Consider the following 13,212-nt stretch of genomic DNA (forward strand, 5'->3'; position numbering starts at 1 on the left):
TATAATTATGACACCCTTGACCAAGTAGTGTAAAGCAGCCAATCCAACTGAATGACAACTGACATTCATAAAAATTCATATCACTGATCCATTATTATAATGTGCTTTAATGTGAGGAATACGATACACCTCAAAGTGATGAATTCGGTGTACAGACTCTGTTTTAGTTCTCTTTTAAGAGGGCCAATGCTGACTATTTGCCCTGAAGATTTTCTTTTGTTTTCTCATCAGTTTTTATAGGCTACCATTTGTAACTTCACGGGGGACTGTCTAAAAAGTCAGGAAGATCTCAGGCAAGCTTTAATTCTATCATGCCCGCTCTGCTGGAAGCCACTAACTGACCAATGAGGCACTTCATTCTTCTTGTGCATGTTGTGGGGTGTACATACATAAAACGTAACATGGTTTTGCTAGCAAAAAAATGCCTACATAAAAAGGCAATTTGCAGTAGTTTCTGGTTGCCCTAACATAATCAAATTGCAATATGTATCTAGAAAGAATGAAATTACTTTTGTTAACTGTAAACAGTCACATTCCATTAACACACAAGTCATCTGTAATACCAAGATGAGATTACCCTTGATGAATATATTTTTATGCAAATAAGTACTGGAAGATGAGTACATGATGACGGTCTTGCTGGTAAGGTAACTGTCTGAGCCAGTAGTTCTCAACTTGTGCGGCGGGCCCCCCAGGAGGGCGCAAAGTAACAAAAAGGGGGGCACGAAGATGTGAAAAAAGAAAACAAGAATCAAAAATATGAAAAAAAAACCTGTTGAAACCAAAAAAAAAATTAACATAAACTACATTCTGATACTAGAACAATAAATATAGAGTTAGATAAATGTTGATAAAAGTTAAGTAGGTACAATAAAATATGCATCTACATTTCAAACAAATGTTAGGGGGGGTGCGATTAAAACTGTTATGAAAACTCGGGTAGCAAAGGTTGAGAAACGCTGGTCTGAACCTTCAGAGTTTCAAATGGCTGGTTCTATTCTTTGTGACAGAAATCATATCAGTACATTATGTAGAAATGTGCATGCGCCAGTTTTTGTAAAGCAATTTTTTTTGGCTTATGGATTTTCATGTTTTTAGGATACACATGATTTAAAGCTTAAATCCACGCAAAGTTTAATAAATGAGATCCCAGATATTTTATTCACTCTAGAATGTGACAGAATGCAATATATAATATACTAGCAAAATACCCGCGCTTCGCAGCGGAGAAGTAGTGTGTTAAAGAAGTAATGAAAAAGAAAAGGAAACATTTTGAAAATAACATAACATGATTGTCAATGTAATTGTTTTGTCACTGTTATGAGTGTTTCTGTCATATATATATATACACGCACACACACACACATAAACATATACACATATATATACACACACACATATATACATATATATATATATACATACAAATATATACACATACATCTACATATATATATACATATATACATATACACACACACACACATATATATATATATATATATATATACACACATATATATACAGTCTTTGGGGTGCGAGCAGCTGTTGCTGGGGGTGCCAGAATCCATGAAGGAATAAAAATGAAAAACATTATTTGTACAAAATCTTAATTTATTTATCCATTCCTAAATAATTAAATGGGCAGGCTATTTCGTATCAGTGCAATACGCTGCTTGTTAAAACGGATGACTCCCGCTCTTACGTGCAAGTCTGCGTGGATATTATGAACTATCGTTTCTGTTCAAGTTCTATTTAAATTTTAAATAGAAGGAATTTTTATTTAGTCGACAGAATATTATTCCGGAATAAATCAACTCAAACCTTAAATAACTTATATTTTGCTCTCCATAAAAATATATCCTGTTTAAATTATACAAGTTAGAAATAAAGTAAACGTTAAAAGAACAAAGATTCAAATTTCTTTACTCTTATGTAATTTTATATAAAAAATAAACTTAGATTTTAAATATCCCAAAAGATTTTGCTCTCCATAAAAATATATCCTGTCAAAATTATACAAATTCAAATATGAACATGCTGCATAACAAAACCTGGAAATATAAATAAAATGTGTTCTTTTCAGCAATAACAAATCAAATCATTCAGTTGTCTTTGCTCATATGTCATTTTAGAGCTGGACGCCTGGCATCTTTTTTTGGCAACAAGTTCGTTTCTGTTTGCTGTGAGGTTCTGTGTTGTGGAGATTCTCAGGATGGACAGCAGGTGCTCATCAGTGAGGCGACTCCTGTGTGCTGTTTTGTTAGTCGTCATCACTGAGAAGAGCTTCTCACACAGCTGAAGTGCTGCATTATGGGATCTGTAGTTTATTGTGTTACCAGCGCTTCATATCTCTGGGCCATTAATAACAATAATATACAACTCTCGTTTATATCCTGTGTCCTCTCATTAAACTTGTATCCCGCATTACCCGTGGGCATGCATGCTAGCGGCAGCCTGTCTATGAACTTAATTTAAATTTTATGTTTACACCGTGCTTTGTTTCCGAAGTAGCAGCACTCATAAATATGGTAGTATATGTCATTCGCTCGCTTCTTATTGTTTCGCTGCCTTCTCAATTATATAATGCATGTTTTCTTCAGCGCGTTTTGGAGCTCTTCCTGGTTTTGTACGTACTGCTTTAAAAGTCAGTTCACGTGATTATGTGGGAGGCGTGATGATGTCACACGAAACTCCGCCCCCACGGCTTTCGCGCTCAACTCCATTGCAGTAAATGGAGAAATATCGCTTCCAGTTATGACCATTACACGTAGAATTTCGAAATGAAACCTGCCCAACTTTTGTAAGGAAGCTATAAGGAATGAGCCTGCCAAATTTCAGCCTTCTACCCACACGGGAAGTTGGAGAATTAGTGATGAGTCAGTGAGTGAGTCAGTGAGTGAGTGAGTCACTCAGTCAGTCAGTCAGTCAGTGAGGGCTTTGCCTTTTATTAGTATAGATAGAAACTGTCTACTGTCATCTATCTGACTGGAGAACACCTCACACACATTTTACTTTTCTCCTGTTTTTCATGATCCCCTATATCCCTAGGAGTGCCTAACTATGGTATTTCTAAATCTGCTTTCCACTGGAATCCTGAAGAAACATGTCACTTTTCCTCTAATTCACAGTCCCTCTGTAGTGGATGCAGCAGTAAGGAGCTGTGGTCATGTTGGCAACCACAAGACTTGTTAATGGGACTGAAAAGACTTTTCATTGAACTTTACCAGCAAGGTTTCCAGTTGTCATTGCAACAACACCATAAGAAGATAAGATATGGTGAGGGTGGGAGTGTTGGTTAGGTGAAGCCATAGTAATCAAACTTTGGGAAGCCATAAATATTTGACATAACAGGAATGATAAGTCTTCTAAAATTACTTTTACAGAAAATTTTGTTGACACTTGGAATGAACAACAATGAGAATTCCTGAACTTACGAGATGCACTGTTCTCTGGAAATACATCAGCAGAAGCATCAGGTGGAAATTGGTCAGTTTCTGAGCCTAAGTTTATTGCAGCTGTTGAGGTGCTCTGAAGTATCAAACTGGTAGAGTGGATGCTAAAAGCATATACATGTTCTTGGGGTGCATTAATCACTGTACTTCTTTAATGTGTGAAAAGTAAACACCGTACCTCTGTATTGGCATAGTGGATTTATTGTCCTGTTTTTCCATTTATGAGGCATCACACTTCCCTATTTCCCATGAAATGCCTATGTTATCGTTCTTTGTGCTTATATGAATACTCAAAGGGGTTTGTGCAGTTTGCTGTTCCTAAATAAATGTGCTTTGTAAACCTTGAGAAGGTTTGCTGTGCACTTTGAAAAAGGTGCTGTCAGAATGCAAGCATAAGTGGATGCTTTTGCATGCCATTGGGTGCTTGTGGAACCAGAAATGTCCCCTCATCTGTGGGATTAAGTTGAACCCATTTAAAGTGGACATAAGAGTCTGCCAAGAATGCATCTTATTTGCATTGCTATTGGTAATCCTGAAAATAGTGAGCCTGAAGTACAGATTATCATAATGATGGTATTTTAAAGATCCTTAAGATGGTGTTTGTTGTGAAAATCTACTATATAAAATCAGTTACTGTATTTTTCAGAATGAAAAGTGTGTACAACCCATTAGATATTTTCAAAAATGTCTTAAATGTTGTAAGTTGTTTTGGTAAAATAGGCTTCATGTTCAGTAAATTAGAACTATGTGTAAAATTAAGTTTGTTTGAATTTATTTTCTAATACTTTGTGTTTTTGGTCGCTTCAGTGCTCTAAGCCTTACAGTAATATGAAGAGTATAATACATCAGAACAGTTCTCCATGATGAAACACTAAGAAAAGCAAATCCTAGAAATTAATTTAAATTAAAAATAAAACGAGAATTAAAAATGTTTCACAAGGAATGAGTGAGTGATACAGTGTTACACTGTTTTGCGGAGCTTGTGTGTCATACTGTCAATCTAGCCTTTACTTGCACATCCTAAAGATAGGCAGACCTAATGGCTAATGACTCTAAATTGGCACAGTTTTATTATGAACACGCTTATGTAAGTATGAAATGGCCTTCCATACTGGACTGGTTCCCAGTACAACGGTATTGAGCTCTAGATCTCTGTTTAGTAATAAGTGGATCTGGAAAGTGGATTCATAGATGAATGAACCTAAGGCTTAGAAGAATCCAATGAAAATTTCAGATTAAACTACAAAAATAGAGACTGAAATGTAGGAGATACAGAAAAGAGTATACAGTATATGAGTGCAAAGGTAGAAGAAGTATATTAGCAGCAGTCAAGGTGTTGGGTAAGACAAGGTCACTTTGGTTCATGTGCATTCATATCTGTACGTTATGCATCTTTATTAGATTACCATATGAAAAGAAGATGTGGCTCTCATTATGTTTCAAAAATTCTTTATTGACATTTCCATAAAATGTGTGGCAAAGTGGAGGGAGGGCTGGAGGGAAGGAGAAACAGAGCAAGTTACTTTTTATTTATCTTTTTCACCTCAACAACTGTAAATGCCAATATAACATTAGGCTCGTTAGCCATAATACCTCACAATAAAATGAAACCAAGGTTACTGCTATGTTATGAAACAACACACTACTTTTACTTAAGATTACAAAATATAAACAAAAATTCAGAAGCAGTGTCTTTTTGACCAAACAATGATCTTTGTAAGCTGGAATGTCAAAGGTCTCAATCATAATCTAAAGAGAAAAAAGTATTATCTCACATAACAGGCCTAAATGCCAAAATAGTATGTTCACAGGAGACTCACTTAATAAGTAAGAACAAGTTTTGATTGCAAAGATAGTGGATTGACCAAACTTTCACTCCAGCTGTACAAACAAAACTAGAGATTTGGGAACCTTAATACATAAAACAGTATCACTTGTAGTATCAGAAGTAGTATCTGGTCCTGAGGGGCAACATATCACAGTGATGGGGAATTTATTTAAATCTAAAGTAATTTTGATAAATATCTATGCACCTAATCTGGTTGATTGAGATTTCATCCACAATGTATTTGCATCCATTTTCAATATGAACACTGATAAAATTATAATGGCAGGAGACTTTTATTGTGTTTTAAATCCAGACATGGAAAGATCATCACCTACAATGGCAATAACATCTAATCCTGCAAAAACAATCACACAGTTTGTAATGGATCATAAGTTGTCAGGTCCATTGAGATTTTTAAACCCAAAGTCAATAGTATTCCCTTCTTCCCACCAGTACATCATGGCTACTCAAGATTTGATTATCTCATTACTGATAATTATTTACTGCCCACTATTAAATCTTGTAAAAACAACACTATTGTAATCATTGATCATACCCCTCTGATCTTGGAGCTTGAATCACTATGCCCTACATACTCATTTCGTAGCTGGTGTGTCAACCCCCTATCATTAGCAGGTGAGGACTTTACAGAATTCACCTCCAAACAAATTGATTATTTTTTTAGAGATAATTGTTTCCTCAGAGGTATCTGTTGCAATATTCTGGGCAACTCTGAAGGTGTTTTTAAGAGGACAGATTATTTCATAGCTTTCCCATAAAAATAAATTGGAGACGGTGAAAGAAGGTGTCACACTTAATCAGTGAAATTACCAGAATAGATTAAGAATAGGTATCCAAATGAGGTACTTTATAAGAAAAGACAGGTTCTGCAATTAGAATTGAACCTCTTTACAACAAAAGAAACAGAATGGCTCATCTTCAAATTGTGACATCATTACTATAAACATGGAAAGAAGGCTAATTAACATCTTAGCTCAACAAATTCACAAGCAGGAAGTTCACAACACAATTACAAAAATTATCAAAACAGATGGAGACAAAATTATTGACCATAAAATTATAACACACATATTTAGAGAGTACTATAAGTCCTCATATTCTACTCAGTTTAAAGAAGATAAGACACAATCTGTTGTGTTTTTTGATGCACTACAAATACCACAGCTAGATACTCTGCAAAGGAACTGGAAAAAAAAACTATGACACTCTCAGAATTACTGGATGCTATGCACTCACTCTAAAGTAGGAAAGCAGCAGGCTCTGATACCTATCCAATAGAATTTTATAAAAAAAAAAATTCCAAAAACGGTTCCACTATTATTAGCAATGCTTTATAGAAGCTAGAGACTACAAAATTTTACCTCAAACTTTTCACCAAGTAGTAATTAACCCCTCTTCAAAGAAAAATAAGAACTTATTGCAATGTGCATCACACTGCATCTGAATAATGATGTTAAGATACTCTCCAAAGCTCTAGCTATAAGGATTAAGAAAGTGCTTCCTTCTGTGATATCACAGGACTAAACTCGATTTATTAAAGGCAATCACTTACTGTAGATTCTAACCTTCTGCATCTGTTTAATGTAATATATTTACCTATAAAGACTAATACACCAGAGATTTTATTTTCGTTAGACACAGAAAAAACATTTGACATGGTTGAATGGGAGTTCCTATTCACCACATTAATTTGGGTTTGGCCTAAACATATGTGAATGGAACCAAGATAAAGGGGATTACCAGAAAAGGACTTGACAAGAAAATATCACTATATGCAGATGATATAGTACCGTATATATCAGACCCAGAAGATTCCTCACCAATAGTCCTTAATGCACTAGCAGAAAGACATATGGACTCAAAATTAATATGAATAAAAGTGAACGATCTAGCACACAATACTTGACTTGACATCGACCTATGTGTTTTATCAAATCAGTTTAAATACATAGGGATAAACATTCCAAGCAAATATAAAGATTTTTTTCAACAACATTTTGGTATCAACATGGAAAAAAGTAAACAAGATGTGAATACATCCCCCATTAGCTGAGAAAATCAATACTGTCAAAGTTGAACATCCTTCCCAAGCTTCTTTTTTATTTCAGTGGGGAAAGGATGTTTCACTTACTATTAGTAAGTTAGTAATTAGTACAAGTCAGCCATGCATAGAATACACTTTAGCTCCATATGTATAAAATATTCAAGCATTCAGCATAAAATCTTTTATCTATCATATTCATCTCATTTAAAACTGTCCAAAATGTACCCAGGACAAGATTCAATCTGTGAATGTTGCAATCTAGGTCCAGCCTCACTGGGCCATATGTTTTGAAAATGCACTAAATTAACATAATTATGGACAAAAACCTTTGAATGCCTAATGGACAGCCTTGGTGTCACAATAACTCCTAATCCATTTAAAGTTGTGTTTAGTGTACTCCCAAATGGGCTTGAAGTGGAGAAGGACAAATTGATTGTAATTGCCTATACCACACTACTAGCATGTAGACTTATCTTGAATCCAAGCCTACCAGATATAAGTCAGTGGGTAAATGATGTTTTACACTATCTGAAATTGGAAGAAAATAAACTCTCACTTACAGGATCTGTTCAAAACTTTCTAAAAATATGGCAAGTTCTAATTAATAACATTTTAGAATAAGGCTTTCTATCAGGGAAAAGGACATTCTCCCTTCTTGGTTGTTTTTAAGGATTTGTTCTTACTGTTGACTCATCTGTCTTTCTTTCAGTTGGAGTTTGAAATTTTGTTTTGTTATGTTCAACTTGAGTATACGTAATGTTATCTTCTTCATTGTATAAATTAGACTTGATCAAATGGATTATTACTTTCTTCAAGTAAAATAAAATGATAAAAAAAGAAAAGAAAAAAACTGAAAAATAAGCCAAAATCGATAAATAACAGTATTATTAAAAAAATTGTGATGGACATGGGGCACCAGTTAACCCCAAACCCCAAAAATGACCACACGAACACAGTTCCAGGTTCAAATAAATGGGTGTTTATTACTAAAATACCTCAGTATAAGCACAAAAGCACAAGTTTTCTTTCGTCAATACCTCTCCTTTCACCACAGCACTGCCCTCCTCTAGTCGAGTGTTGCCTTCCTTCCTCGCATCTCCTCCGATGAACGGCGTTGTCTGGCATCTTGAGATTTTCCTGTTTTTTTTCTGGATTTTCTCCCCATCGCAATAGGTAAAATAGTCACGGGAAAAGATACCCACAATCGTGTAGGTGTTTCCTTTCACAATAAATTTATAAAAACAGGTTTTCTGCCACCCAGACAGCCAGAAAATTCTGCCAAATAGGCAAATTGTGATGGAGCTGGAGACCAGTGAGCCCCAAACCCCAAACCCCAAACATGATGACACAAAACAGTCCCGGGTTCAAATCTAAAGGTGTTTATTTAACACAATACCTCTCCAAAGTTACAAAGCATCAAGCACAAGGCACATGTGTTCTCTCTCTCTCTTCCCAATACTCTGTCCTGACACCACCGCACTACCTTCCTCCAGTCAAGTGTTTTCTTCCTTCCTCCCAGCTCTGACTCACCAGCACAAGGGAGTGCGGTTCCTTTTATTGAGGAACCAGGAGTACTTCCAGTGCCAGGGCTGTTCCCCATTGGAAATGCTTCAGGGTCATATGGAAGTCCAATATATTCGGGAGTGCATCTCCATGCAGCACCCACAGACCCAGCAGGGCTGCACTGTCAGACTACAACTCTCAGCAACCCTACTGGTTCCTTAATGGGCACTGATATGTAGGGCTGTTGCCATCTAGTACCTGGGGGAATAAACATCTGGAGTATTGTGGACAGTTCTGGGTACCATAGTACAAGAAAGGCATAGCAGCACTTGATGCAGTGCAGAGGAGAGCAATCAGAAGCATCCCAGGACTTAAAGCCCTGCCCTACTCTGACAGTCTCAGAGAATTAAACATGTTTAATCTTGAGCAGAAGAGAATATGTGAGGACCTAATCCAGGTATTTAAAATTCTCAAAGGTACTGACAAAATTGGTCCAGTAGAATTCTTTCAGCTTCAGGGTCAATCAAATACTCAAGGACATCTGTGGAAATTAAGGAGAGGTGCATTTAAAACTGAAGCCAAGAAGCACTTCTTTACTCAAGGAGTTGTGGGACTCTGGAACAAACTACAGAGGTATGGAGTTGAAACAGAAATCTTGACAACCTTCAAGAAAAATCAGAATGAGATACTGGGACAGCTTAGCTATTAGCTAAACAAATTAACTGAATGGTCTCCTTTCATTCATCAAATTTATTATGTTCTAGCCAACTGACTCCGTACAGAAACCTAAAGTACATCTAGAAAATTGTCAAATGGATTAGCCAACAACTGCAACTTCACACCAGTATAACCATATATACATCACTGTATTCCTCCTGGGGAGATGTCTTTTTTTATGGTAACCCATAACATGAGGCAGCATATACAAATATATGTCCTGTCTCTACAGTACTCATCTTCTGCTGGACAAAGTGACTACAACTGTTGTCATGGATTGGAGGGCTCCCTGTTAGCCTATATAAATTCAATTCTGCATTAATTTATTTTAAGTTAAATTCTGTACATTCATTTTCTAATCCCCATTCCCAATAGTAAAAAGCATACTCTTAAATCATTGTATGCATTATGGGAGCTCATTTGTATGCTTTAGATTGATGGCAGATGTTTGGATGGCAGCTTATTCACAAGAGCTTGTTTCAAATGTGACTCATTCAAATTGTGCATTACTGCTGCTAAGATATCCTGTCATTTCCCAGTCCCTGGAGTTCACTGAATCGTGCATGTAGGAGTAAATTACACATAGTGTTGAAGACCAATTTTGGTTAATAAGAGGTTAACAGCTTTAAGTACAGCCCCAGAGGTCGGTGATGCTGAGGCCTGCATCATTAATGAGTGCGTGGATCCATATTTGTGCTCCCCTTGCTTTCTCCCACTCGTTAAGAAAACAGGGCTGAAAGGGGGAGAAGCCAGCTGCTCCTGTTCACGGGAAAACCCTTTTGCAGGCTGTGAAATGGGAGGGTTGGGCAGAGGGAGGAGGTACGCATGCGTGTGTAAGAGGCAGACCAAGGCAGGGAGAGAGAGAGAGAGAGAGAGAGAGAGAGAGAGAGAGAGAGAGAGGCACTTGCAGGCATTAGGGCTCTCACAGCAGTGGTGAATGGCAGATTGCCTGCTGAGGCTGTGAAGAAGCGCAATTTCTGGTAAGGGGAGGAAAACAGACAAGAAGAAAAACAAGTAACAAATAGCATCCCTGTACTCAAGGCAGCACTGGCCTGTATTTTCACCGGAGACTGCATGGAGACCTAAAGATTTGGGAGTTGCCTTCATACCAGTTCCAACATCCTTGCAATTGGCTCAGCATCTCTTCCTCTTCCCACAGGTACTGTCTGCTTCTCTGTTTCAATTCCGTGCACGATAAATAATGAACTTTCTGCGGCGAAGGCTGTCTGACAGCAGTTTTATTGCTAACCTGCCTAACGGATACATGACAGACCTTCAGCGCCCAGAACCTCAGCAGCCCCCTCCCCCCGTGGCCTCTCCTGCACAGGAGAGGAAGCAGGCTGCACCGGCAACTGGAACAAGCTTCTTCAGCTCCATCTCAAATGCTGTAAAGCAGACAGCTGCCTCAGCTGGATTAGTAGAACAGACCCCAGCCACCACAAGCAAGAAGTTCAAAGTGCTTCTTGTCATCGATGATCCACAGACTGAATGGTAAGTACCCAATGTCTGTCTCCATATTAGTAATGTTCATATGGACGCTGTCCAAAAGAATTGGATGCAGTGTATGAAACAAGGATTAAAATTAAAACATGCAAGTGAAAGGCTGATTATAACTAGACTGCAGGTTTCTGGTAAATAGGAAGCTATAAGGTACATTAGAGAGAATTAACTGTGATGATTATCATCGTGCACTGCCGAGTATGCTGTACAGTGATGTCTAGAGTTGAGTGTAGCTATCAGCATTCTAGGGAACCAAATATGTCTATTAGCACATGAGGGCAAACTAGGGAATTGTGCTTGGTGTCCAGAATCCTGGAGAGTTTGGAAGGGTGTTTTGGACAGTTGGTTGCTACAATCAGTAGTATACAACCCTAAATAATGTACTCAGCATCCTGACAAGAAAGGATAAATTCTGTAAATCACAGGGTCTGAGAGAAGAACTGAAAATGATGAGGAACCTCCTGGAGAGTTTTGCATCATGTCAAAACATTTCCTAGGCTGGGTATGGCCTTTAGCTTCCTAGGGAGCTGATTATGAAATGCAGTGTTCTGGGCAGTTAGGTATGCCTTTCAGTACTCAGAAGAGAAAGCTGCTTATGCATTCAGCACCCTATGGTGTTTGTCACAGCTGGTATGCACTACGAAATTGCCACACTTGGGAAAGTATATGCATGACACACATAAACGCACTTTTAAATGTGAATTTAGCAGTATCAAGGTTAATTTAAAGCTAGTGAATTTACTGTTATCTGGAGTGCTGCGTTTTCTGGATTGAGGAGATCAGCAGATATCGTTTCCACATGCTGCAGCACTGGAAAAGGTACTCATCACCGTAGGGAGCTTGGTATCACATTCATTGTGTTTAAGAGTTATGCATCTCATTTATCACTATGAAGAATAGCAATGGTGGTTATCAATATAAGTGAGCTGAAAATGGCATTCAGCATAGTGTATGGCTGAGCATGGCCCTAAGCATTCAGAAGATTGGGCTTAACGTTTAACATTCCTGAAACATTGTTTTTCAAAATGGGTAGGGCATAACACATCCTGCACATCTTATTCTGACAATCATTGTTCTGGACAATATGGCACACACTTAGCAATCTGAAATGTGCTTGTTATCCATTTTACACTGTGGAGGGTTAGGTTTGGTGATCAGCAACCTGTAGAGCCTAGGTAAGGCAAATTTGGATACTTCACATCTGATTTTAAATGTTAATAATTATATGTTTGCTGACTGAAATCTATTGCAAAATTATCTAGGCTTTTGTAGTTAGTTTCTTTTCAGCAGCAGATTTCAGAAGAGATTGCTTCACTCCCCACATTCTGAAAAATAAAATGTATTATATTTCACAGCTCTAATGCTCGTTGTTGTTCTGAACGTGGCTCACCAGAAACCTCTTTAGAACTATCTGGTAAGCTATAATGAACCAGATGAAATCTACAGCATTTAGGTTTGTTCCTTCCCCTCTGGCTTCATGCAGTCATTAGGTCATTATCCTTTAATGATGAATCAATGTCCCCAGATTCTGTGACTTCAGGGGTCTCACAAAATTCTGTTCATGGACCTCTTCAATATGAGCTTCATTGTCTGCTATGACAGTCTTATTGGCCACTAATTCCCTGATGACATTCAACTGTATATGAAATTTAGCATATGTTCTGGGCAGGTTCTCTCCAGCAACAGTGACATCAGAGCCATGGCAAGCATAAGCATATATTATTTTATTGCTAATTTTTACAAGATGAAAAAGCTTCTTGTGAGATCTTACGCACAAATCAAGATACTTGATGTTGTCTTGTTGGACACTGGATCCTCTCCAGCAATTTTGTCATTATCTGTGAAAAGTCTCAATGATGTTCTTGACAGTAAACTAACCATTGAGTCACGCATCTTTGCTGATGTTGATTCAATTTTACTACTTACATTTTATCCCTAGCAGGAAGTCTATCTGTACTACTCCTTGTCTAACAATAAAAGCCTTTGTCAAGCCTTTGTCACATCATGTCTGGATTACTGCAGTTCTCTCCTCAACTGTCTTCCATTCACATAGTAACCAACAACAAGTAAAAATGCAGCTGCTAGAGTCCTGACAAATAAACACAGTGACCACATTTCACCACAGCTGGCTCAGCTACACTGGC

At 37.5% G+C, this 13,212-nt stretch overlaps 1 protein-coding gene across 1 annotated transcript in view; it reads left to right on the forward strand.

Annotated features, from left to right (window-relative positions):
- Positions 1-10,452: 10,452 nt before the first annotated feature.
- The window catches only part of syn2b (synapsin IIb), a 61,676-nt gene continuing 58,916 nt past the window's right edge, over positions 10,453-13,212 (forward strand). Inside the window, exon 1 of the mRNA XM_039770882.1 lies at positions 10,453-11,059. Within this exon, the coding sequence (XP_039626816.1) occupies positions 10,770-11,059 (290 nt within the window). The 5' untranslated portion in view covers positions 10,453-10,769. The remainder of the gene's footprint in view (positions 11,060-13,212) is intronic.

This window comes from Polypterus senegalus, chromosome 12 (genome assembly GCF_016835505.1).
Source record: "Polypterus senegalus isolate Bchr_013 chromosome 12, ASM1683550v1, whole genome shotgun sequence".
NCBI lineage: Eukaryota > Metazoa > Chordata > Cladistia > Polypteriformes > Polypteridae > Polypterus > Polypterus senegalus.